Below are 27,956 nucleotides of genomic sequence, written 5' to 3'. Positions count from 1 at the left end.
AGTGTTAATAAGAAAAATTGTGAAAAACTTTAATAGAATTAAAATTTATTAGAAGAGGAACACATTCCAAAAAAGAAATCAAGAACCTTATCTGTTCATAAAACTATATATCATTTCAGAAAATGTTTCTCTCTCCAACTTTCAAATACAGAATCAGTACATCCAGTTCAATATAAAAGCCACAAAAGTAAACAATTCTTCACGTTGTTTTTGTGTTAGAATGTTCCAACTGCAACATTCAGTCCTTTCCTCCAAGCTTTCTGCAAAATGAGGTAAATTCCAAACCACAGCATAGCAGCACTTGACATTATTTATTAACATTTATAAGGTCCTCCTACCTTGAACATCAATGATCCTTTAATGTGGAAACACACAAATTAATTCCTTGAACAAAGCTTTGTCTGAATCGCAAGTCCAAGGTTAAAAAAAAAAAAAAAGATCTATTTCAGATTCCTCCAAGGAGTCTTCTTTCCTCTTGCACAGAAAGACAAAGACCAAACTTGTAACATTTACTGATTTATTTTTAAATTTCATCAGCTTGTGATGATCAAACTATAGGAAGAAGCAGCACAATCACATGATGTGTCTTCAATTCTTAAATATATTAAAAAAAAAAAAAAAAACACTACTATTTCCTCAAAAAAATAATGGTTACCAAACTAAGTTACTCTGCATTGAACTTTTGGGACACTGAAGGCCATTACTAATTCTTGAGACAGGTAAGAAGGAAATACCAGATATCTTAAAAAACATGAATAGCAAAAATGGTAAGCAGTTAATAACTGTTCAGTCTTGCAAATATATGGGCAACAGCCAGTAGCAAGTTGAAAGCAAAAGGACATTTTCTCTCCCAGTGCGTGGTTACAATCCATTGAATTCTATGCCAGATGAGGTAAATGGTAAAACCTCATGGAGGTTCAAAAAGCAAGAATGTTAAAGATATGGAAGAAACCAACATCTTTGACAGGAGATCCTTTATCCACAGGTCAATGGAGGTTGTAAGGTTATCTCCAGATGCTTGCACTCTTTGCATAGATCTCTCTAGTCATCAGCTGCCATTAGATGAGATACTGGGCTAAATAATTTCCTCCTCTTCCACATTCACACACAACCCTCTTTTTTCTATTTGACATAACAGTACAACACCGATGTTACTGTCTCTTGGGTTTTTCTAAGATCATCTGATATCTTGAATGGATTTTCAATGTCACACGTGTTACTCCCTTCCCAAGGAGACAGTTTCCAGCTATCAGTTTTCAGCTTTCAGGCTTGAACCACATGGCTTTGGTACACTGCAGCCTGCCTTTATCCTCACTTATGGAAGCTACTCATGTATTGGATATATTGATGACATTCTTCCCCTTTCTCCTTTGCAGAGCCAAGTTCAGGGTTTTTAAGAGAGTGTCCTTGTTGTTCAGAACATTGTAGCGATTCACTTCCACTAACCTGCGGAAATCATATGGCTCAAGGGTGAAATTTAGTGTACGATAAGGAGAATCTTTTGTCTCAATGACAAAGTCACCAAAGGATTTCTCATCTTCTGACTTGCGTTTAATGCCTGCAGGAAGAAAAAAATATATATATTTCTTAAAATGTCTCAGAAGTGGAAGACTCATTTTAGTTGGATACTGCAAGGAGGTTATCACAGATAAATAACTCTGTTGAACCTCAAATCTTTCCCCACAGCTCTTCCTCAGGCATTTCAGCTCCTTCAGGACACAAAGTGCTTGGAAGCTGAAGACAAAGTGTTATTACCTCTTCTACTTCCACCAGACTCCAAAACACAGGATTAAAACACATTTTCATTATGATAAATTATTTAACACGTCCATAATAGCCATGCTTCCGATAGGTAATATAAAGCTCAATTCTTCCTGGAAGTGCTATTAACTAGATACTAAAAGATACTAACACCCTGAGTTCAACTAACCTCAAGAGGCTAGTATAATTGTTTAAAATATGGTAACTAGTGGTTTTTAGCACCCTAACATTTAAATCTAAACACTAATATTGAAAGCTCAATGTTAAAGTCATTTGCTAAAAACACTTTTGCTTCTTGGTACTACAGAAAGAACAGTCTTGAACCATAGTCAGGCCCACCAATTTCAATCTCCTCATCTTTGTGAGGTAATGCAGTGAGAGCCTGGTAACTGTCACAGTATTAATACAGAAAGCATTAACAGGGTAATTTATGTTTTTCTTGTCTGGTCAGTCCTGCATATTCTTCTCTATGTATTCCAAAGTTTTCTCAGGATGCTGCTCTCTCCCAGTAAGGTAGAAATACTGCATGGAGTTTTGTCTGTCTCTACCTAAAAGTATAGCTCTATGCTTCATCCCAGCACTCTTGCTTGACAAACAGTGATAGACTTTATGGTCCACATTAATCACATTAACTGAAACAGGGATTGTTTTCCTTAATCATTTGACCTTTACACTGCAAAGGCACAGGACGCTTAGCACTGTTATATGATCTGACGTACAGACTGGTCCACAACACTTTGCTACTTATTGGCTCATTCATATCCAATAAACAAACTTATTATTTAATCTGATTTATAGTGCTTTCCTGTATTTCGGATAATTAGAAGTAACAATATCTGACATCAAGACAGTCTGATCAGAAAGAAGCAAAAGCATTAGTCATTTTGATTCTTTATGCCCTTTAGGTGGTTTTATTGATTGCTTTTTGTTGCTGTTTTTTGTTTTCCAATTGCCAGCCTCCAACTCTCCTGTCCAAAAAACTGGTGGAAGTTGATCCTGCCTTAAATGAATGTAACAGTTTAATAATTTATAGTTAAATACTAAGGAGAGTGAAAGTAGGAACACTGAACCCTTACCTGGAGCTTTGTATTTCCGGAAGGTGTCATTCACTAATGGGAAATGGAGCACAATGGGAGCCTTTGGATTATTGTTATCCACAAACACATAGCACTCTTTTGGCTTCTTTTCATCTTCATCACTCAATTTAATTTTTGGAAAAGGAATCTCCCGCTCCTCACAGTATTTCTGAGCCAACTCTAAAACCTGTTGTGAAAGAACAAAAGTCATTTTGATAGAATACCAGCCATACCTTTAAGATTGCCTGACTACAATCCTCAAAAGAGAGATTCTATCAAAAAAAAAAATCCAAACAAACAAACAAAAATTAATCTTCCAGACTGGATGAAGCAATTTATCTGGCTAGTGATACAGAAGAAAGAAGAGTAGAACTAAGAACTGAACTAAGAACTGCTACTAAACATCAACAGTTTGCATCTAAAACCCTTTTTATGTTTTATTACTCTATATCTATACCTTGACTTTTCTGCACTTAAAAATAAACACTAGCATATACCGGGCATAACTTGCTTGCAGGAAGAAAGTCACCAATAGCCACTTTTTCATTAGAAGTATACAATTATGTAACAAAGATCTTATGAACTAAGCAAACATTCTTATTTTAGGTAATATGACATACTTAGGCTTTTGAATCAAATCTTATTAGTTATCACTTATCTCCTCATCTGATCTGCTGCCATCATAGATATCATTGTGCTTTTATCCTCATGTAATAATGCTCAGCTATGTCTCACACCTCAAACGGAGCTTCCCAGGAAAAATTGAACGACAAAATAACATCCACATCTCTCTCTGGCTGAAGTACCAATGGAAAGGGAGAGTTGATAGAAAAGCCACCATCCACTAAATACAAGCTCTCTTCCATGGGGGTCAGCTGGTTAGGAAACGCATCCAGATGAGTGCCTGGAAGACATTCCAAGTAACTATAATGCTTCATTACACACCTCTGGGTACAAGCAACAAAAAGTTTATGCTGGGGTTATAAGAAAAAAAAAAAAGACATTCCAACACACATATTGAACTGAGAATGGCCTATAATATTTGATAAGGAACTTGCCTCATATGAGGGAAGACAAATAGTGGATCAACTTTTTGCTATGGCTTAAGAAGAGGTAAATTCCCTCACTTCAATGGAAAACAATTAGTCTGGACATTGCCCATTACAGAACATTAACACACTGTCCTCTATCCCAGATACATACAGGCTCATTCACCTTTCCAAACCACAAATTTCTTGACTTTAACATAATCTTTATGAAGATACAATCCCTGCATGAAGTTGAAGGTCTCTCCACACGTGACCCGGGACTTGAAGAAATCCTGGAAAATTTGCAACAAGGGTCCCCCAGGTATAACCAAGCGAGTCTTCAGTCGTGTTGGATCTCGGAAATGAGATCTTCGACAGTCATCTACAGAAACCACAAAAGGGTGCAGAATAAATAGACAATGCTCATCCAGCTTCACAATTTCAGACTTTTTTCTACAACGTTTAATCAGTTGTCTGAACACTGATTTTGTCCTCTAATTAAAAAACATTGTATTGAGATTTAAATAAGCTGCCATTTCTATGGTTGGATATTTACCTGCCCTATTTAGAAGGGATTATTCAAATCATTGTCCCTTTTCATTTCAAATGCACACAAAGAAACCCCTGATAGCAAGTGACAACCTCTTCTAAGACGACAACAGTATTTACAGTTACAGCAGCAAAAGTGTGAAAAATAGGTCTGCAGAGAGGAAAAAGATCTCTTCTGCCTCTGTTCCCTATGAGGTTATAAACATGCACCTAAGCAACTCTCAGCCTTTAATACACTTCCTTTTCACTACTATAGAGGCATCATACAAATGGAGAATACAAACATTCAACCAGATTATTCAACATTTAAAAAAAATTAGGCCAAGAAGGGAACTGAAAACACTCTTCACCCCCTGCATAGCTGTTAGGTTTCTGCCCTTCTCTTCTTCTGATACGGACCCCTGAACTGCAAGAGGTGTTTAAGATAGCTCTCAGAACTAGCCAAAATTATAGTCATGGTCAGATTAAAGAACAAACAAACAAAATAATACTCTATTCACTATGTATGCAATAGCGATATGTATGCAATAGAGTAATACACAGCATAAGAACAATCTGTCCAAACCCATTCCTTATGCTAGCTTTGAAAACTACACACACTACATTCTTTAAATTTTTAAATGTTCTTACCTATAACTTTGATAACATCTTTGAAAGGCTCTAGAAAGCCCAACCCCGTTCCAACTACTTTCAAGCAGATATCATCCAAGCTTGCAGCAAAGGCACTTCCCCACATTCCTGCAGTAGAAGTAAGGAATAATTTAATGCTAGAAAGGCTTTTTCTGGTATAACCAAAAGGCCTATGCTATGACTCAGCTGCCATCATGAAGAAGGTTGCCACTCAGCCCCTACTATTCTAATATTTGTTGTTTGAGTTTAAACCTTTGAGTGAATCATGACAAATTCTGATGCAATAATCTAATGAAGAAACTTCTGTGAGAGGGAAGCTTTTCTATGAGAAAAAGAAAGATGGCAAGAGAATGGGAAGACCTAAAGCAGTAGTTTTTGGCAGGTATGATCGAGAGTGGACTGGGTAGAGAGATATAGGGAATTAGAAGAGACTTAGTGCCTAGCTTTGCAGACAAACCTACTGAGACAGAAGATTAGCAAGGTATCCAGAGCAGACTCCAAGCAATAGTGATTGGGAAAGAAGTTCTGTATTACAGCTATATAGAAATGTCTGTCTGAAGCAGCAGCTGCGCAGCAAGCACAGTTGCAGAGGGGCTGGAACTGGATGATCTTTAAGGTCCCTTCCAACCCAAACTGTTCTATGATTTTATTATTCTTTAAGAAAGCTTTACGAGCTCTTGCAGGGCCTAAAGATCTTCTGACCCAACTGAAGAATTCCAGCTTTAAGTACCTACCATTGTGTTCCAAATCATGGAAAGAAAATACTTCCAGTACATTAGCTTTAGTTCTTTTACTCTGACAAAAATATGATATAAGCAATTTACAGTCTTCACATTCCTGACTCTGTTTCTAATACAATAGTATCTTTGTATGTAGATTGTCACTGCCTGCATACACCTTCAAGGATAATGCTCCAAATAGGACGCAGCTCTTAAGTGCAAAGGCCATTAGGACTCTTTATGATCATATGATATAAACAATTAAGACTTAAATATAAGATACAAAATAGATATAAATAACATAATATATAAGCAGATATAAACAACTAAGACAAATTGGAGAAACCACCTAAAACTGAGACCTAGAGAACCACAGTCACTAACAGCATCATTTCTAGCACCTAACCCAATTTTGCCTCACCTCCTTGATGCACTCATGAAACTCATGAGGGGTACATCATGGTTGAATTTGTTACTTGGGCACACCAAAGCACTAGTTTTAGGAAGGCAGAGAGATAAATGTCTAATACCACAACCACAACACTTGCAAGTACCAATAAACAAGGCAGTAAGTACCAATAAACCTTGGAAAAGAACAACACTATCCCAAGCAAAAATATTTTGCAGCACGGGATAATTCACTTTAACTTTGAGGAAGCAACTGTCTTCCCTGACCTTCCCTGGATTTTGATCTACAGTAATTGTACAGTAAGTTTGATGTACAGTAATTTATTCCTACAATAATTTCATTTTAATTGAGGGAAAGGTTCTCTATTTAAAATACACATCCTGTTCTGCAACCTGTCTGCTCTCAGTTTAACACTGAACATTAAACTGACACTCCAAATACTTCTTTCTCTGTTCAGGTTCCGAAAGGTATTATATCTGAGGGATCTTAAGAGACCTTTTACTAATACAGAAGATAAAACTGACAGAAGGTAAATAATTTTCTGGCAAGCAGATAACACCATTAAAAAAAAAAAATCAGAAATTCGGAAGAGAAGATGTTAATGGAATGAAGCAGCATGCTATAAAAGACAGCATCACCTCCTACAAGTACAACTATATCTAAAAGCAATGTGATGCTACACAGTTGGGCTGAATGTTGAATTCTTCGCAAACAGTAATATCAAAAATATAAGCCCTCATTTTCTGAATTAATCTAGATACGTTCACTGGGCTTTTGTAACACCATTAGGATCTAGTCTTTAAAGAGAGCCTGCAGACTAAGGAGTATCAGGCTATAATACTGTAAAACTGCACCTAAACCTTTAGAGAAAGATTTGACATTTTTTACCCTCTTCAAACTCTTTAGAAGGGGACAAAAAAGCATAGGTTTAAATTGATAAGTCCTAAAAGCAATGTGGGTTTCCATCTCCCCCTTCTATTTATTACTGTAAGTTCATACCTTGTAGAAAACAAATTCTAGGCTCTGGACGTTTCTGGATGAGCCTTCCCATGAAGAACTCACTGTCAAAGTCCTCTGTTCTGACAAAAGCTCCATATTTGCGAAACCCAACTTCATAGGGAGTAAACTCACACCATTCTAAGAACAAGACAACCGATTAGTGAGGATTTACTCACCTCAAAGTAAGCGCAGGTAAAAAATATGCATTTGGTTTCTGTTTACACAAGTGGGACATAAGGGAGTCTCCCTCCGCTTCTTTCACTGTAACTGTGGACTTCCCTGCCATTCTTCTCATGGAGCCTCCATCTTACATACACATCATTAATATCAACTGCTGTACAGGCTTTCACTGACTCAATATCATCATTTTTCTTCCTGGCTTTTTGGAGAAAAAACAACTTTTTTTTTTTGCTCCATTTTGACTGTTACTGCAAAAATATCCTGCCCATTTCACCTCTACTTTAAACTTTTTTCACCATGCCAAAAGGAAGCTACTTCAGTTTTCCCATATTTTCCTCATCCTGTTTACTATCAGCAAATATTACAATACTGACTTCACATCTCACTTGACCCACAGTGTTAGAATTCATTGTCTGCTTATTGAAATGTCCCTTCATGCTTGAAAGATTTCCACAAATATTTGCAAATGAAATTCATTGTCCTTCAAGTTCTGCCTTGAAATTCATCTTCCTTACATACACCCACACCCACACACACTCTTCCTGAACAAAAGAAGAGAAACAAAAAGGAAAAAAAAAAAACAGTGGTACACAGATGGACACAACAGTTTGTGTCCCTGTTTCACTCTGTGATTGCTTGCTGCCTCATATTTAAAGTTGTAAGTGACATGGAACAGGACTGGCCTTTTTTTCTGCGACTGTACAACCAACAAGAACCCAGGTTGTTAAATACTATTTTCATGACACATGTTGCAAGTTTTCCAATCCATTATTTTACCTGAATCTTCCATAAATCAGATATCTGAGATTATAAAAGAAAATTCCCAGCTATTTTAAGTAGGTCTCTTGATTACCAAGTACTTTGGTTCTCCAATGCAGACAAAGACTTACGTATTACACAAATCTTCCCTCTCAGCTCCTGAATATTTCAGACATTATCTTGTAAAACATGCAGAATAGCCAGATGAGTTAATGCTCTTCCTTCATAGCCGTAATGAAAACATTTGTAATTGGGATGACAACACACTGTTATTCATTACCCTATCACCTCTTAAGCCCAGCAATCTGTTGTCAGCTGTTCATTACCTGAGTAGTGAGTTTCAACAAAAGACAATTGGAACTGTGTAGATGAAAGGAATTTACAGACTTGAGCAAACCAAAAGAAACCTGCCGTGTTCATACCTGCAAAGTCACCACTACTAATATTGGGTCTCACATTGACAGCTGCATAGATAGGATAAGGGTTCTGGGCCCATTTCACTGCTTCTTGCTGATCAGACAGCTTTGATGGATCTTCCTGGTTACAAACAAAGAAGGAGAAACATACTCAGATAAATTCTGTCCCCATACATAATTTGAAGTTGTTTCTTACCATCTGACTAACAATAATACTAATTCAAAGTCCCTTTCCTCCCTCAGTCCATGCATATAGTTAAGTTTTGTTGGGATATTTCTGCAGTTGTATAATGAGCATATCAGGTGGTATTAACAAGCTACTTACCCCTCTGATTTCAATTAGCATAACAAATATTGCACAGTAATACAGTTTTGCAAAACCAATATCAACATTTTTTCGGGCTTAACCTGTCCAATACAAAAACTATTATTTAACAAGTTATTCCAAATAAACACTCTGTTTTTCGATAGCACTAATATATAAAATTTCAAAATTCTTTAGTAAAGAGGGGTGCTGGGATATCTATCTGAGGCAGAAAGAAACAAGAACCCTCTATGTTTATTCCACAACACCGCCTATTCCCAAACAGCCTATGAAGGTAGAGGCTAATTAATTTCTTGACATTCAATATATGGGTGTGTTGAGGTCCCAGCTGGAAGACAAACATGAACTCTTTTACCTTCTGTTGTAGGAAATACTCCACAATAAGGCCCCACAAATCTGTGAAGGAAACTTTCCGTCCACTACTTTCCATTGAATTCAACTCCTGGAAATAGTATTTCAGTCGTTCTGGGGAAAATGCCCCTCCTTTGCTGCTGGACACAGTACCCTGAGCTCTACTGATTGCATCTTGAAGATCTTTCTGTGACCAGTGAGGATCTTGATACAATGTTGATAAACACCTGAAAATGATTCCATTAATGTCATCAGTAAAAGTGGCCTTTGTATTAACAATGAATTAGAGCTAGACATTATTACTCCTGTAATATTTACTTCATGGCTTGAGAAGTCTAGCTAAAAATAAGACATTGTAAAGAGCCAGTAATAATGGATCTCTGTGCTCTGAAACATGCTGAGAACCCTAAGACCTGCATGACAGCTTCACCCTGATTCCTAACTTATCTTTCACGGATGTTATAAAAATCATATATTAGCTCACATGCTAACTTATAAATATGAGTTAACTTCAGGCCATAATGACTTTGAGTGACCAGCAGACAGCAAGGGTGCTATTGCACAGTAATAAAGGCCATAGCCTTCATCAGAACACAGGTCTGCTTAAAATGAGACATTAGTTTGGATGCTTGGCTAGAAGATGACTATATTTATTTGAAAGTCTGACTTTGAATCAAAAGGTTAGTTAAGAATGCTATACAAATAGAAGTTAATGCACAAAGCTATGGAAAGGAGGGTTATGATGTCAAGATTCAAAACTCAGTTAAATCATTTCACAAAAACAATGCGTACTTATAGGAAAGATGGATTTCAACACACACTCCAAAAACTGAGCTACTGAAACATTCTAGCCATGTCTGACACTTCAGCACATCGCTCCAGACTACCAAATCCAGTGCTATTCCCCCACTCAGCTGCAGATGCCATTTCAGAAGGTAGTGACTTAGTGGTCTGCATAGATATATTTCCAGTGTTGCACCACCTTGGTTATCTTCTTGGCAACAGTAAGCACATGGGGAAAGTTTTTGAAGTCAGGGTTCTGAGGGAATACACAGTAGCTTTATTCGTGTAATAAGTTCTACTAGTAGTTGACACGTTTGCAAAAGCAGCAGATCTATAAATTTAGCCAATAGCTGTATGGGTTACAAGTGATAATGAATCTTTGACTCTTTAGGATCCCCATCAGAACTCTCAAGTGAGATCTGATGAAATATTTAACTTCATTGTCTGTCTACAGATGGCACAAATACAGTTCTGGCCTTATTTTTTGCATCAATACTAACATATTCAACTATAAGTTTCTGGAGTCAACTCTGCACATGACTTACCAAGTAGAGCCAGAAATCCCGCTCAGATACATTGCAGCATCCAGAAGGCCCAGCTGCTGAAGCCCAGCTAGGCTGCCGTAGAATGAAGTCAGTGCTCTCATCCCACCTCCAGACCCCAGTACTGCTACAACCGGAACCTGCGGCCAGCAAACTCAGGAGTGAAAATCACAGACTTCTGAATTGCCAGTAAATCAGTCACACAGAAGTAATCCTGTTCAAGTCTCATTCTTACATAGGAAATAAAATACCCGTTCCATTTACACTTTAATTTTAGGTTTCATTTCCATCAGCACTCTTTTCACTGTTTTGTAGTTGAAATACATGGCTTACTATAAAAATAGTAAGTTATCTTAGTGACAGTGACTTACTGAACAGTTATCTTAGTGACAGTGACTTACTGAAACTGTTATGTATATTAACACACATTTACTTGCAGGCCATACAACATACACATGAGAATAGGCAAAAAAAAAAGGGGGGGGGGGGGAGCAGTGATTCTCCTAACAGTACCTGAAGATCACAGGAGAATGTATCAGGATATCTAGAAATAACTGTCTCCAAATCAGCAATTTAGAAGCTGGTTCTCTATGCTGAGCTTCAACTAAACCATTCTAAAATTGTCTCTCCCATCATCACAATTCAGAGCTCAAAGTCCAATATATAGGAAATATATAGCAAAACACACACATCCCTCAGGATTTTAGAAATACAAGATGTGAGACTTCAGTAATGAAATGCTGCAGGGATCTCTCATGGTAAATGTGAACCATCCTGTTGGTTACAGGGAAAGAATACTACAATACTTAACTAATTATCAACCAAGCATGAAGGATTCATGAATTTCTCTCTGTGCTCAATACCTCATCTTTCCGAGGGGATTCCTTTAAATTAAGAGTCTTCTTCAGTGCCTCAGAAACTGTTTTCTTCCTTTTGTCCACAAATTCTCTCTCCTCTTTACAGAGGTCAAAACCCAGACGTATATCTAGATCCCAAGTGCTGAAATAGAAATCAAAGCATATACAAAAACCACTAAGTTCTGCAGGATTTGTAATTTCCTGGGAAAAGCATTTTCTGTAAACACATTTTAGGTGCTGACATGAATCACTGGATCAAACTGTTAGATGGCTACCACTCAGACTGCTGTCTGGACTGTATGTCTATTTACTAGCTATTTTGTAATAAAAGCATTTGGAATTAAAAATGAAACATCTCCCTGTAGTTTTTCTCTCTATGTCTAAATACAAAATTTGCGTCAGGCAATAATTCAGGTTAAGCTTCAGGAAATTCACAGACAGGAAGAAAAGATTCTCAGTGGTTGAGAGAAAATTGTATGAGGAGCAATTGAGAACACTGCATTGACATGGATGGAAAATGAGGGGAGAGTGATTTTAAAACAGAAGATTCTGGACTTAAGTGTCAGGAGGGTATAACAGGAAAACAAACTTGCTATGCGGGTTTTTGAAAGGGGAGCAGTATCTTCAGTTAATGACTATACACCCAGTTACCCTACTAATTTATACGACAATTTCTCAATTTTGTGTTATTACTTAGCACTCCTTTCTTGCACCATTCCCCCATTCAAGCTCTTCACACACCAAGCTGTCCTTCCCTATTTGTCAGTACAGCACTGTGCATATTCTGGGAACTATCTGCATCTATCAAAACTACTTAATATTTACACCATCAGCTTCCCACACTTCATATGTTTAAGTGTTAGGAAAACAGAAAATGTTCACATTTCAACAGGACTGGCATCAGTCCAAGAGACAGTGTCTTCAAAGAGAATAAGCACATGTGAAAAGAAAAATAATCAAGAAGGTTCTCTCTTTAATCTGGCCCAAGAGATTGATTGAGACAGCAGACTTTCCCAGAGCAGCAGGGATAATCACTCAGCTCCCTATGAGAGTTAAGGTCTTTCCTCATTTTAGAGGTCTTTGAAGTTCCCACTCACCTCTCTTCAGCTTTCAAACTTACATCCAAACTTTGTCCCTGTGAAAACAGAACAAATCTTGCAATTGATAGCAACTGCATAGCTGGCACTACTAACTACAGATTATTACATCAACATGGTTACCAGATACTAAGTAGAATAGCGCTCATTCACAAAACTACCTCTGTGGAACACCTCTCTCTTAAATATATTTCAAACATTTTTAGTAGTCTGAAATAGTTTATTTACAGTTACTAAACATACTCAGAGAGCAGACAAAACATTTATTTCTTCTGCAAGCTTCTTGCTTCTTTCCTCCTCAGATATTTTTTTTCCTTCACCATTGCCAGCCATGAAAACATTTTTAGGAAAGCTGCACTGAATAATCTTGATATTTCATTCTAGATCTACAAGAAAACGGCACTCCTAGGAATCACGTGCAGTTTAACTTCCCAAATGCCTAAAACCAGTGGGGGATATTCAAAGTATGTTAAAATAGGTACAATAGTTGACATTACCTCTCCCAGAGAAACAACTCTATCAACTTTTTGTCCAACAGGAAGGGAATTAACTGGTACAGTCCCCCGTCCCAGAACTGTAGTATGCTTTTCAATATCAGGGTTCATCCCATCCTAATAAAAAATAAAGTGTTGTTTGAGTGCTTCAGAAAAAAACATTAATGATATGACTGTCATAAAAAAAAAAAGCAAACAATCCTGGAAATCATTACAACTAACATTTTTCCAAAGCAGTCTAAGGCTTTCTGAGACCTTGGACTCCTATCCTGCTCTCTACTCGGCACATCTTTGCTTGGATTATTTCTGTCACTGAAACAGCTGTTTTTGTTTTATTATATTTTTCTAATATAGCTGTCTGCCACACACAAAAACTTTTATCTCCAAATATAGGATTTTCCCCTTAAATAGTTGTAGTGATACACATCAGAATAGTCTTCAAAGCAGGATTTGAAATTGAGAAAAATGAATCCATAATAAGTGATGATAAAGATCAACCTAAGCCTGCCCATCGATTCCTAATGCAGAACCAGGAAATACATCAGTTGAAGACCGAATTCTAGCTTAGAAAATTCTGATTTGACCTGGTACAACATTATAGAGTTAACTCTGATTCTTATATCTGGAAGATATATCTGGAAGTGATAATTAACCTTAATAATGGATGACCCTTTCAGCATCACAAGTACCAACAAGAAACTTGCTTTCAGTGCAAGCTTTTGAGATCCATGCATACCTGAACAATTTATCCAAAACTGATATCCCTGGACATCTGAAGACGTTGGCTGCCTTCTTATGATCAAATTAAAGCCATTCAGTTTATATTTAAAGGCTTTTTATAGACCAAAGACAGTGTTTTCTGGGTGGATTTATTCAAGTGTTTATAACCTTTGTGGCAGCCAGGATAGCTGCTTACCTGTAGGATAGATACGGTTTGCTCCAGCTCCACTTGCAGTTCTGGATGCATTTCTTTATCCACGTGAAAAACAAAGGAGGTTCCATAATCCTTCTTATTATCTGGCCTCCAAGGAATACACAGCTGCTTCTGATACGCCCCTGGAACAGACAGCTTGACCTCACAGCTACCTGTGTATTAAAATAAGAAGTTTAGACTGCAGAATCCATTTGCTGAAAATCAAATCCTTTTGTTAAATGTAGCTGAGCAAATTAAAACACAAGTAAAGACTCTCAAGTCTCTTCCATGGGGCACCCAATGGAAGTGATCTAGTATTATTTTGCTTTTATTTTTAATACTAAATTAACTAACAAAGTCAATTTTGTAGTCAACAAATAAGAAAACACTTGACAGACAGTAAGGAGTCTCCCCTCTCTCCCAGGGAATAAACATGCTGAGAGGTAGATCTTCCTTAGACTCCACAGGCAGATGTACCTTGCTGTTTCTCTTTTGTTTTTTCTTCTCTGTTGACAGTGCCTTGGAGAGACAAGCAAGGATGAACCTATTAAAAGAAGAAAATAGCTCTAGATATGAAGTTTAAGTTCATTTTTTTGTTGAAGCTTAATCTACCTAGTATAGTAGGGATCGGGATTACAACTACAATCTAAAAAACAAACACACACACAGAACATTATTTGAATGATCAATATAATCCATAAAGAGCAAATTTTGTTTTAGCAAGAAGAGATTATTTGCTCTTGTTTCAAAATGAAAAACATTTCTCCTATTCCAGATTTTTTTTCAACCTGTACCTCATATTTACTTCTTTTCCTCCTCTTTCTTTCTTCTGATTATGCTTTTATCCTTTTTTATTTATTTTTAAATGGACATGTGAGTACATATACAGAATCTGTTCAGATCCTAGAAAACACTTCATAAATTCTACCCTGACTTTTTGTCTTTGATTATCCACGTCCCCATGAAACAGTGTCTCACACCAATCAATCTTCACCTTCCCTTCTAGGACAGGGGATATCAAAATTTAATTAGCCATAACTGCTGTCAAACATAGTAAACACATCTACTGCTTAAACATAAGACTGATTTGCTGTGGGAAATAGGAACACAAGGGGCTCTATACTGTGAAATAGTCTGCAGAAATGAGCTATTACAAGCCATCATTTTTTTTCCTGAAAAATGTAAAAACTCTGCATTTCAAAAATGAGAGAACTCCTTCCCTCCCTTCTTTCCCCTATTAAAAATTGGCATTTCAGTCCCTTTCCTTTGAAAGGAAAATATATATATATATATTTTTAATGTATAGTGTACTTTTTTTTTTTAATCCAGATCACCCCAAAAGAATAGACAAATAACTCCAGAATCATGACCTAATTATTAATGGCAATGAGAAAATCCTAGAAATAATAGATGTTAAGATAAGGAGGAAGACTACACCCAAACAGCATCTAGAAAAAACTCAGGATAGTCCTCAAGACTCACCAGCCTTCTTAAGAGTTTTTTTGTTTACATACTTTAAACAGTTATACCAGAAAAAAATTACCCTTCCCATGAGTTGGTATCAAATTTCAAAAACCTGAGCTAATTTTTTAAAACAGCAAATTCAAAAGCAGAGACAAGTGCTGGAGAGGATATGAGTTATTTGGATCCAGGAGTTGAATCTTAAACAATTCTTATCCTCTAACTACTAAACAGCTACGTTCAGGTGTAAATTCCAATACATATAACTGACTTCAGTGCACTCACCACAAGTACTCCATTGGTCAATACCTCTGCAGGGGTATCTGAGCTGTGAAAGGAAGAGGTTTAATACAAATGAGTTTTAGTTTTTTTGTGTCATCCTACTTTACGAACGCACTCTCTGGATAAGAAGCAGGAGAGGAAGGTCCTCATTGCAACAGATTATGCAAACTAGACTGACACTATTTCCCTTGACAGAATAACAGAAAATTACTGAAGGAAAAATCCCTCTACCACTATAAACATGTCATTATTTTGATGACCTAAAGAAAAGCTGAGATTAGATAGACTGTCATACAGATAACCTGTATACTTTAAGTGTGTAAAGCTTTCCACTCTTAACTAATTTAGCTTATGCAAAATATGTTGAAGTAAATTCCTTTGCAGTGTAGCCATTCCCATAAAAATCAAACTTTTATCTCCTCTTCGGTACACCCCAAATTTTGGTGGTTGGTACTTTAACGACACTTGCAATCAGCCATAGTGACCAACTTATGCACCACAGAAAAGTATAACGCATTATCCTTTTCTCGGACAAGACTGTCACTGCACAGAAAAAAGCAACTAAGACAACATCTCTTTAGAGCACAAGTTCATTTAGCTCTTCAGGGAAAACTCACCATTTCTCCAAGCAGAACTCTACATCCAGCTCTTCATTAGCCTTTAAAAATAAAAGTTGGACAGAGGTGACCCTTGAACGTGAGTATGATTATGACAATCTTTTCCATGAGATTGTTTTTCTCCTGTTAAAAATGATAGTAGCTACTTCTGTCGCTTTTACAAAAACTCAAGCCAAGTTTTAGAATGCTTAAAATGCAGCCTTTTTTGTTGCTGTTCTTTAAACATTCCTGTCCTCCCAGGCATTTTCTATATGACCAGACACATCTATGTTTGATGAGACAAGTGCACACAAGTGAGACTTGGCTCTCCGATTCATTACCCTGCTTTTGAAAAAACTCTTCCAGTTCAAGCACCACTGCAATGCAGCCTCTGAAAACAGCTTCTACAGGAGACTTGGTGTTTCCTCCCATTTATTATTTCTACAGACTACACTCCTAGCTCATTGCTACCTTTATTTTGTCATGTATAGACTTTGACCCAACCGTCTTTCCCCTGGCCATAGCATACAGTCAATGACTGACCCAGTGAAGCTTTTAAAATAACTAAGTAGAAGCCAGCTTGGGCGATTCTCTTTCCCTGAAGTTACAGCTTCCAGTTCTGTATTTACAGATCAAGACTACTTTTTAAGCATTCAGCAGTCAGGATAATGTTGTTGGAATATGGGAGTTACTAAGCCTCCTTCTGTGATCACAAATCATTTAGAGGACCTGTGACACTGATGAAAACCTTCCTGCTAACTGCAGACCAGTTAATCTGCTTCTGGCCATGTCATCTGCACTGAAGCCAGATTTCTCAAGAAAACACATCATTAGCTCATCTGTACTCCAGGCCTGTTGTAGCAATGTGTTTGAGGCAATTACAAAAGAGATCAGATTGGTGACATGACTTTAGTTACGTAAAATAAGCTGTCTTGTTGCAAGGCCATAAATAGGTGCGTAGGGACTGACAGCAGCTCATAGGCACCAACGTCACCCTCATGAAGCAAAAGTTAAATGTAACTGAACATAGCTCAGCAAAAAATAAGCTGTTCTTAAGTTTTTGACTTTTAAATACAGAGGTAACCTTTGCAGCAGTAAATTTCTTCATAGTAAACTGATGATGATAAAATAAATTGATAGTCTGCAACCCACAAAACAGCTGACCACAAATGCCTTTCATTTTAAGCCCAGTTTACACCTCTCTTGCCTGTTAAAAATAATACCCTTCAAAAACATTTCAACATCTTCTGAAAGACAGAAGTCACCCCAAGTTCTGTTTAGCTGGATATCCCAAAGACTGTGGAACACACACACACACACACAAAAATCACTTGTTATTTTAGAAACATCTCAGATAACAGTACGCCCATATACACTGCTGTCTGTTGCTACATTTTCCCCTTGTGGCCTCTACAACTCTCAGATGCGTGGAACAAGCATGTACTGCTTGATTCCTGTAACATGAGCTGCAGCTATTCAGAGCTCTGGGGAAGGAGCTGTGGACTAACCTCGGGGTTCAACTTGAAAGTGCGCAGCAGGGGCTGACCTGGCTTCATGCCTCCTACATCGAAGACAATAGAAGTGAGCTCATCGCTGAGTAGGACATCCTTGTCATAGAGTGTCAATTCCAGAATGTTCTAAAACCAAGCAAACAGTCTCAGGTGAAGACAGAAGCACTTCCATGAACCTCAATAGCTGTGAACAACAGGTATTTTATGCATTAAGCAGTACCCCTGCCCTTTCCCATCCCTGAATGAAATTCACTATATTCAGCAGGACTTACGCATAGTTAAGCACAAAGCTTCTATTTGACAGTGCTTAGCTAAAGCTTTTTCTGAACTTCCCAGCTAGAGAGGTCACAGCAGAGTGTGTGGGGCGTTCTCTCCACCAAGTTGCCACAGATTTGCCTGAAGAACAAACAGCAATATCCACTCTTTCAGCATGACTCAGTCCAGGATATTGCAGGGACCTATCCCTTCTTGCTCAGCATTGTCTCAGAACAGTTAAGTTCAGCACAACCTAACTGAAACAGAAGCAACAAACTACATATTGCAACAACAAAAAGCTAGTTTTCAGCAGAACAAGGCTGAACTTAAATTTGTGCTGGTTTAGCCTCACAGCAGCAGCCAGACTCCAGCTTCACAAGTCTGCAGGGGAAGAAAAAGCTCACACACTCACAAGTTCAGTTTGCAATTTTCTTACAATCTCTAAGTCCATTAGCATTCCACCTTCATCACCAACCACTACAGAAAGGCACTCCAAGTGAGGGATATCTTGTTAATGAACCTTATTCCAAAGCCTAGGATGTTATGCAAAACAACGGTTCCATGATAAAAATAATCTTTCAGAAATAATTTCTCCTTCCCTCTGCCATTAGATTACTTTGAGAATGAACGCTGATAGTATAAAAATTTTGTATCTTGTTTCATTAGGTCCTTCTAGGAGGATCTAACATACTGTTTCTATTAAGAGTTTGAATTTAGCTTTTCTTGATCATTGGAACTAATGGCTAGACATGGCTGAAGGGACAGATTGTCAGCTGGCTAAGCGACAGAGTGATTTGTAATTTAGTTCCCATTACCTTCCCTTAGATGTTTGGAATCCTAGACAATATGCAGTGTAAGACAAGCAGAGTTAGAAGAAAGCAACAGCTACAACGTGCAAGTAGAAGCAGTCATCAAATAGTAACGTCCATTATCAAAAAATTCATTTATCTGATAGTGCCTAACTTACCTTTCTCGAGTTGCATCACAAAGACATTTACGGTAAATTCTAGCTGTAATTTGCAGAAGATGGTGCAGTTGTAAACAGCTGTGGTTATCACTAGACGTGTTACAGCTTTTGGTACCACTGAAAAGACCACCATCTTACACATGCCACTGCTTTTGAAGATCCCCTGGTTTTGAATGAAGTGTCAAAGCAAGCCAACACACAAATGCAGACAGTCCAACCAGCTCCACAAAGGGTGTTCCTTACCTTGACAGCACTATGGATTCGATACTGGAAGGTTTCATTCCACTCTGGGTTATCACAGTTGTCAACAACCTGAGTTCGGTAGACCATGGGAGATGCAGTGGGCAGTTTCAGTTCCACATAGCAGTCTGCTTTTGACACTACAGCAGAGAGTGCAGAGACATCAGAACTACTTTAACCAAACACATTCTTTCCCATGAGCTCCTCACTTACTAAATTGCATTGCATCGTAAAAAACAATGTGCAAAATTAAGAGCAAATCTGTAGAGCAAATGTCTTTAATGAAGTACACATCCTTAAACAGCAGCAAGTTGAACATTAGGTGTCAATGTTTCTTCTTTCTGGTTCATCCAAACCATAAAACCCTTCATGAAAGGGACTACTATTCAAAATGAGGAAGATATTTCAGAACAGGACTACTGATACCAAGGCCAAGGTAAAATCATTTCCTTGCTGTCAGAATCCTGTTAATTCAACATGAACTATTGTGAACTTCCTTACGTTAATTTTCCCCGAGCTTACCCCAAGTAATATAAATTCATTTCTAAGGTTTTGCTTTCCACACGAAGAATCAAGTAGCAGTACTGTATCAAGGAACAACACAGCTATAATAGAAAAGGAACTAACTAGTCTCCTGTACTACTATTTCATTTTCTGAGCTACACACAACTGCTGCCAGACTACATTGTTGGTCTAGCCTCTCTCATAATACATCATTTCACAGAATCACAGAACGTTTGAGCTTGGGAGGAACCTCTAGAGGTCATCTCGTCTATTCCCCTGCTCAAACAGGGTCATCTAGAGAAGGTTGCCTAGGACAGACTCCAGTCAAGTTTTTGATATCCCCAAGGATAGAGACTTCAATGCCTCTCTGGGCAACCTGCTTCAGTCACCTTCAGAAAAATAAATCTAATTCTCATCGTGTTCAGATGGAACACTTTGTTCTCACTGCCTCGTCTTGTCACTGAGCACCACTGAAAGACCCTTGCTCCATTTTCTTAACACTCTACTTTCAGATATTTGTACACAACAAAATTTGCAAGTCTTCTCTTCTCTAGGTTAAGTAGTCCCAGCTCTCTCAGCCTTCACTCACAGGATAGATGCTCCAATCCGTTAGTAGGCTTAGTGGCCCTTCACTAGACTTTCTTCAGTTGCTCCATCTCTTTCACAGCAGACATCCCAGCACTGGACACAGCACTCCAGGAGTGGCCCCACCAGTGATGAGTACAGTGGAAGGATCATGTCCCTTGACCTGCTGGCACCAGTCCTCTTAATGCAGCCCTGGATACCATGAGCCTTCTGAGCAGCAAGGGCACAGTGCTGACTCCTGTTCAACTTGGTATTCACCAGGACCCCCCCAGGTCCTTTACTGCCAAGCTGCTTTCCAGCCAATCAGCCCCCAGTACATACAGGTGACTGAGGCTGATCCTCTGCAGGTTCAGGATTTGTCACTTCACCTTGTTGAGTAGCATGAGGTTCCTATCAGCCCATTTCTCCAGTCAGTCAAAGACCCTGAACAGTAGCGTGACCCTCTGGCATCATCAGACACTCCTCCCAGTTTTCTATCATCAGCAACCTGGCTGAGGGAACACTGTCCCATCATCCAGATCATTAATGAAGACACAGTATCTATGCTGCAGTACGCCACTACCTACTAGTGTAAGAATCACTGATCACCATCCTCTTAGTTGTGCCATTCAGCCAGTTTTGAATCCACTTCACTGCTCATCCAGCCCGTATGTCATCAGCTTTTCTATGAGGATCTTACAGGACACAGTGTCAAAAGCCTTACTGAAGTCAAAGTAGACAATACTTTACCATAATCTCATCTTGTTTGGCCAGGAAATGAATCTTCTCTATTTCCATTCCCTGAAAATAACTGATTCTGTCTTAAGTGTCTTTCTTCTTCCAATTAAGGCCTCTTTAATATTGCAAGTATGGAACTAGAGTTGAACAGAAAGGCCGTAACTCTCTTGTCACAGTATATATATTTCAAGCCCTCAACATTTCAGCAGTTTTCCCATTTCCTGGACAATCATTTAGCATTACAGTGGTCTGATAGTGTATGTCACAAATAAACTTAAGTGAAGCAGACCACCTTACTGTATTAACTCTAAAAATTATTCAAGACTCAATTCCTTCAAAGATCTAATTACCCCACACAGCCCTGAGAGCTTCACTCAACACAGATGCATAAGAGGAAGGGAATATATACCATGCTATCTCCAAACAGAAATAGGTTAAAAAAAAAAAAAAAAAAAAAAAAAAAGGTTGTCTGGGAATCAGTCAACCACCTACCCCTTAAAAAATTTCAGCAATGTAAACAAAATAAGCAGAAACATGAAATAAAACGATGCTGCAACTACCTGAGAAAAAGATATGGAAGCTATAATTTAAGTGAAAATTGGTGCTTCCAGGTGCAGGAAGACTGTTCAGCAACTGCAAGGGTGAACTTTCCCATAACCTGAGTGCTGAATTCAGACAGAGGACTATCAGACAGGCCACAGTAGGTCATCATGAACAGGAGCAAGGAAATAAAATGGTACTAGGACTCACCTTATCTTGTTCTGCAAAGTAGTAGGGTTAATCTGTAGCTTGGCCACACATTACACCTTTAAAACGTACATATATATACATATATATATATATATATGCCTTACAAGAAAAACCATTGTGCAGACATAAAAGCAATACACTACATGTAGGTAAGAAGTTCACATAACAATACAACCTGTGTTACAGATGACCTCGGAATAAAGTATCTGTTTTCATAATACGTTTACTAAATACTTACACAGGTCTGTACCCTTGATGTTTCTGGCTCGGAGGACTTTTACGGTTAGGTTGTAGTAAGGGTGCTTCTCCCACTGAAAAGACAGGAACAAGGCTCAGCATGCAACTCAACTGCAATACCTGTTCTGTAACCACACGAGTATCAATCCAGAGAGAAGAACCACACCAGCCAGACCAAAATAAGCTATTAATGACTCAGTTTGGGAATAAGCACAGTATTTTTAGTTTCCTGGAGGAAGTCTAAAGGAGGCTGGAAGCAAACTCAATTCCCTTTCAGCATGACAATGAAAGATTCTTAGGGTAACTCCTCACAAACTTCAGAAAGTAAGTCCCTGATTTAGGGTTTCCTGTAATTATAGATCATTTTTAATTGCTTCATTAGCTCATTCCTGATGAAGGATAAAAGAAACTGAAGCTCCTCAAATAATTTCAATTATGACTTGCCTAGCTTCTTCAGAGCACTTGCTAAGGGCACATCCATGCTTGAGTAATAGCAGATGTGGCAAGAACCATAATAGCTGAATTAATTAGCTTAATGTCTGAAGATGTAGAAAGCACATGCTGTTTACAATGAGGGGAAAAAGAGACACTTTCTTATAGAAACATACTTCATGGCAATTTAAGCAACAAAAGAAAAACCCAAAATTCCTATTCATTCTGGGCTGTTATTCATATCAGTACTATAAACAGACCATGCTACTTGATCAGTATAGATCAAAAAGCAATTCTTGTTCATGAAAACTTCCACAAGGCTATTTTTGGAAGATAGTACTGAACTGCCCAGGTATGAGGGGGAATATAAACCTGACTAAATCCTAGAGAATCGCGAAGGAGACAAGGGTGAGTGGCAGGGGATGACAAGAGAAAGTCATTTGAAAGGATTTGGTGCAGACTGGACAAAGGCAATAGTGCAAGGCTTGTGAACAGAATGGGATTCTGCCTCCTATTCCTTAGTTATAAGACAAACCAGGGCAAAATAACGGCCAGCTATAAACCTTTCTATTAAGCCCCATTTCAAAATGCTTTCTGCAAGTGGTCATTAGCTGTATATTCATCATTTTCTACATGATGGACTTGAGACCACAGTTCAATTTCAGATATGCTTAGCATTCTTTGACAACTGAATTCAACAGGATCTTTGCTTGCAACAAAGTGCTGTAGAGTGCCAAATGTTATATCAAAATGCTGGCCCTTCATATCACTAATTAGGATCTCAAAAAATAAGAATAAACAATGAACCCTTAACTGTCAAACTGTTCTTGAACATTCCCTATCTAATAAATGGAATTCTACTATGCAGTCACATACTTGTGGAGTTTTCCTCATTTCTTATCACCTTAAGTTATTTGGTAGCTTTCAAAAAACAGGGTTTGAACAACAGACTAAAAACCAGGACATAACTAGTACACTGAACATCTTTGTACTGAGTGCCATCCTTCATGAGCACCCCAAGCTAAAAGTTACGTGCATAGCCTAAGATACCTCGTACTCAACTGCCAAAAAAATTTTGAGTAAATAAACTCCAGATATGCTATTACTAAAGAGTTTTTATTTGCAGCATCAACACATTCAAGATGTTCCTTCCCCCATTTGTTTCTCGTAGTAAGACATGCCTTCACTTCTAATTTCATCCTGAGCTCTGCTCTTCAGATGCTTTTTCCTTGTTCTTAAACATTTCCTAACCACCTGTATTTATTTATTTTTTTTCCAATCACAGCACAGTTTCTCAGGCAAAGTCTGCCCTTCTTTCTACCTCCTCAAACTGTGGAATGAACTACAGAAATAAATTCAAGATTGCATAGTTTATTCTCACCAACTTCCTGAAGGTGCTGCAACTCTTCAGGTTGTTGAAAAGTGAAGCTACATGACCATACTGTCACTGCTGCCAAAGCAATCTTCACTAATATAGCTATCACCTTGAGTTCAGCCACTAACAGCGATGGAAGCATAGAATACCATAAAGATAAGCACATTGCTCTTTTACTGCACACCATCTGTCAACAAAGTTCCTTCCAAAGGTCTCCAGCACCCGTTGATTTGAAGCCAGTCATTACATAGCTGAGGATACATTTCCCATGCCTGGATCATAATTTAAGGGCATATCGTGCAAGAGAGATTTTCCTGTGCTCCCAAGGCTGTGTTGTTAACATGCCAGAATCTCACCTTCTGCCTCTTGTAATCATATTTTAGCCAAGGTTGTAACATACTACAAGATGAGCTTACAGAGTAATGAAGCCTGAGTATTAGATGTGCTGTATCTGAACACATCTGGGAAGAGGCAGGCAAGAAACGTGTGTGGGAAATTTATGACAAATAACTACAGTTCTGTCTACACCAACGTATGTGACAATGTACCAATGACGTACATGATGACAGATGCAAGCAACAAATTTCTAATTTGTAGTTTAAAGATTCTTCAGAACCACCCCTTTTTCAGAGCTCAGGAGAATCCATCGGGAAAAAAAAAAAATAAAAATGAAATCCTTACGTGAGGATACAAGACTGAATTCTCGCTCTCAGCCCTGCTAACAACTGTCTGTACCTTTCATCTAAACTGAAGGTGCTGATGTAGCAGCAAGGGACTGTAAAACAGGTTATCCCAGGTAAAGGATCCAGAAGTCTTCACGCTCATATATCCCAGAATACCTGCCTTTATACAGGGGGATGTAAGTGCTGGAATCCTCTCCACATCTCACAGTGGACACAGAGGATTCACCATAAGCATGCCAGTTTCATTAGAGACATGTTCACAAAAGTAAATAAAAATGCAGCTGCTAAACCATAGTTTGTGTTCACTGCTAGCAGGCAAAGGAATAGCTCAGTAAGAAAAATCAACTTTATCAATGGAGAATGTCCTCCCCATCTTGTTCTTGCACCCAAGTGAAAACACTGCCTACAAGTCCCCTCCTCTTAATTTCAGCCATGGTATCTTGCCAAGTTTGCTATTAAACCCCAAAGAAAATTCCTGTCTTTCCCAGGTATTCTTTGCATTTTCCCTCTGCCCAGAAACTTTCACCGACAGTTGGGAAAAGAGACTTAGACCCTGAACTACGGTCTTCTGGAAGACAAGTTTTATAACCAGTCAGGTGATAATGAGTAGCGCAAACAGCTCAGTATCACAGCAGCAGTGGCAAACACTGGGTTCACTCTAAGCTTACGCTGCCTTCAAAATTGTGAAACACGCTGAACTTTGGAAGATTTATTAAAATAGATTAGATCATTCTGAATTCACCAACAAAGCCAAAAGACTGATATGCTTCCCTTCCCTTGATCACTTGCTATTAAAAAGTCAGTACAAAATGTATCCCTACGAGTCAACACAACCTTGCTTTTTTAAGTAGTGTCTATTTTTTTAATGTACTGATTTACGTAAGGAGCGCTTGAGTGAAAGCATTACATCCTTTGATTTACTGGTTAATGAAAATCACAGCAGGCTAATATTAGCCTCTCCTACCCTGACTTGCTAAGTAGCGAACATTAAAAAAAAACAACACTCAAGTCAGCAACAATCATTTGTATCACAAAGCAAACAGTGGACCAGCAAGCCATCCTCTGATATTTAATGGTCACCTCAATTTTAACTTTCAGATTTATGGTAAGGGAGGCAGGTAATCAGATAGCAGATCAAATCTTCCAGACAATGGCTCCTTCTCAAACAGCGAAGTACAATTCAAAATTGAGGTTATTGGGCATACCACGTTGTACAATGTACTGATTATAAAGCAGCTGAAGGACAAACACATTGTAACCGCTTATCAAATGTGGCTGTACTGCATTATGAGTGGGTGGTTTAGGTAATGCTCTAAAGCAGACAAACTAACTATAAAAAGCCCTATGGGATAAGGTAGACAGCAAAAAGGAAGGGAATGGCAATCAAGAATATTTTACAAGAAAACATGTAAGCACCGTTCTATCTCTACTACTGAGAAGCCTGATATCCTGAGTTTCCCCCCAAAAAAGTATCAGCTTAATTGTGTTCCCCAGAACCCAAGGAAACAGAGACCTTACCTGCATTGTTTCACACAGAACTCAAATTTTTTTAAAAAAAGGAATCTACATTAGCATTTTCATTATCCAAAATTTTCATTCAGTGATAAACTTTTTGGTTAATCTCTGCAGAAGTGCAGGACTGGTATTTACATATGTGCACTAGCAGGAAGTCATTGCCAAACCGATCAGCTAAGGAATGCTGTCTCAAAGACAACACAATTGGTCTTACCCGCCAGTGATAAAATCCAGTCTCTTTTCTCTCCTTTCTTTGGAAAAGCACAGCTGCCAGAAAAGGCAGCACTCTGTGTGGAACCGGGCCCCGCAGCACCTCACAGAACATGGAAAAAAAATGGCCTGTTGTCTCAGTAGAAAACCTGACAAAAAACACAGAAGAGTCCCTAGATGCCTGGCTGTGAAGAGCTGCTTACTACAGGCTTGGTCTGAAGTTTTGCACATGAGTAGGCTTCGTTCCAACTGTGAGAAGCAGAGGTGTGGCCTGCACTTGCCAAACAACCCAGTTCAAAGCCTCACTGGCAGGTTTTTCAAATCCTGGTGCAAGATAGCAGCAAAGCAGCACTGGACAGGGAAGCTTTGAGTAGGAGGAAGTACTGCTGTGATTAAGCCACAACCTCACAACTACCAGTCCAGACTGTCTTTGACCTGATTTAGGACTTTGACTGTTTCACCATAAAATAATATTTTTAAATAGAAATAAATTCCCACCTTGCAAGCCTAAGGAAAAGCTGTATTTCTCATTGACTGCAAGTGTTCAGAGAAGTTTCAGGCAGATCATGCAAACAAAAAACTGAATTGTTTCAACAGTTAGAAAGTGGTAGCAAACATATGAAAGCCAGTAATGTAGCATGTCACCAGCACAAACATGATAACATGATGCGTTCTCAGTAAGGACCCATGAATTAATCATTTCCTGTCATTAATGTCAGTCACTAGCTTAGAATTTAAGAAAATTAATAAAGCATCGGCACTGGTATTTGTAGGACAAACAAGTCAGTACTAGTCAGTGAATTCACACGCTTACAGTCAACGCACAAACAGAAAGTGCATACAGTAACATTGCAAAACAGCCAGCAGTTGCTTTAAACTCTCACATTACATTAAATAGTGTGGTAAACACAGCTGAAAAAGCAATTTCTTCGCATTTCTCCATACCATTGCACTTAAAGTGAAGTTATATTTATAAAAATAAATTTAAAAATACAGAAAAATTACAGAACCATAAGCGTGATTTAACTAGTATAGCTCATGAATGTAAGTTACAGGAAAACTGAGGCTGCCTCACATAGTAAGCTAACACGGAAAAGTCACACATTCTAAACAGAATATTACAAGCAGTATTTAAAACCTCTGTTTTATCTGGTGAGTGTCCAATGCATTTAAACCAGTCTTACCTGCCTTTTCCTGAAGTTCTCTGCCCTCTTCCAATGAAATCTCAGTACAGGAACTGTATGTTTATAGAATTTCTCTTTAATTTCTCTCTCAAGAAGGACTGAAAGCTCTTTCAATCATATACGTAAGAACAGTTTCATAGTCACATATCATGCACAAACAATGTTTGTGTACAGCTCTATCTATCTAGAGATATTGTTGACAGCCAACTTAATATCAGAAGAGTTGCTCGCTTCTGTCATTTCCTATCCAACTAAGCAAACAAGAAAAGAAAATGTCATCCAAACATGACATGAGAAAGACGGCCTCACACCTCGTAACTTAATTCCTGCTAGGATTAGTATCCTCACAGTGGTAAAGGTAGATGTCCATCTACATTTCATTCAGTTATTTTTCGGTCAGCAAGCATGAACAATTCACACCATTGCTATCCATACTATACAGTACTTAAAATGTGGATAAATAATGCAAGCAACCCCTTTTGCTCCCATTAACAGCACTGAAAGGAGAGCTGCAAAATCAGAAGAGATGAAAATTCCAAAGGACAGTATCAATTTTTATTTTTC

General features: G+C 38.2%; 1 protein-coding gene across 3 annotated transcripts; it reads right to left on the bottom strand.

Moving 5' to 3' along the window:
• Positions 1-17: 17 nt before the first annotated feature.
• Positions 18-26,662, bottom strand: PLA2G4F (phospholipase A2 group IVF). Of its 3 annotated transcripts, none has more exons than XM_035328458.1 (20): positions 26,213-26,662; positions 21,995-22,067; positions 19,204-19,340; positions 17,736-17,864; positions 16,249-16,289; positions 15,635-15,677; positions 14,366-14,432; positions 13,892-14,061; positions 12,979-13,092; positions 12,482-12,519; positions 11,391-11,526; positions 10,531-10,667; positions 9,207-9,429; positions 8,533-8,647; positions 7,172-7,309; positions 5,045-5,152; positions 4,053-4,247; positions 3,575-3,741; positions 2,838-3,024; positions 18-1,558 (listed from the first exon to the last, which is right to left on the bottom strand). In XM_035328458.1, exons 1-20 carry the CDS (start codon positions 26,321-26,323, stop codon positions 1,329-1,331), a joined length of 2,559 nt encoding a protein of 852 aa, XP_035184349.1. In that variant the 5' UTR covers positions 26,324-26,662; the 3' UTR covers positions 18-1,328. The 3 variants fall into 3 exon arrangements, with proteins under 3 accessions (XP_035184349.1, XP_035184348.1, XP_035184350.1); XM_035328457.1 differs by lacking the exon at positions 26,213-26,662 and adding an exon at positions 23,811-25,181; XM_035328459.1 differs by lacking the exons at positions 21,995-22,067; positions 26,213-26,662 and adding an exon at positions 18,011-18,134 and having other exon boundaries at positions 19,204-19,339.
• Between the last annotated feature and the right edge of the window lie 1,294 nt (positions 26,663-27,956).

The sequence above is a fragment of the Oxyura jamaicensis genome, chromosome 5 (assembly GCF_011077185.1).
Source record: "Oxyura jamaicensis isolate SHBP4307 breed ruddy duck chromosome 5, BPBGC_Ojam_1.0, whole genome shotgun sequence".
Classification (NCBI taxonomy): Eukaryota; Metazoa; Chordata; class Aves; order Anseriformes; family Anatidae; genus Oxyura; species Oxyura jamaicensis.
The sequence above is the reverse complement of the archived record's forward strand: the minus strand, read 5'-3'. Positions and strand labels throughout refer to the sequence as shown.

Bases quoted from the DNA above. Each gene is read 5' to 3' on its own strand.
- PLA2G4F (XM_035328457.1), bottom strand. From the start codon at position 23,987: ATGGTGTGCAGTAAAAGAGCAATGTGCTTATCTTTATGGTATTCTATG. The intron at 10,668-11,390 runs GTATTGAGCACA...TGCTGGCCGCAG, and splicing joins AATCCCCTCGGAAAGATGAG to GTTCCGGTTGTAGCAGTACT. The intron at 7,310-8,532 runs GTATGAACACGG...TCTTGTTCTTAG, and splicing joins TAGTAGTGGTGACTTTGCAG to AATGGTGTGAGTTTACTCCC.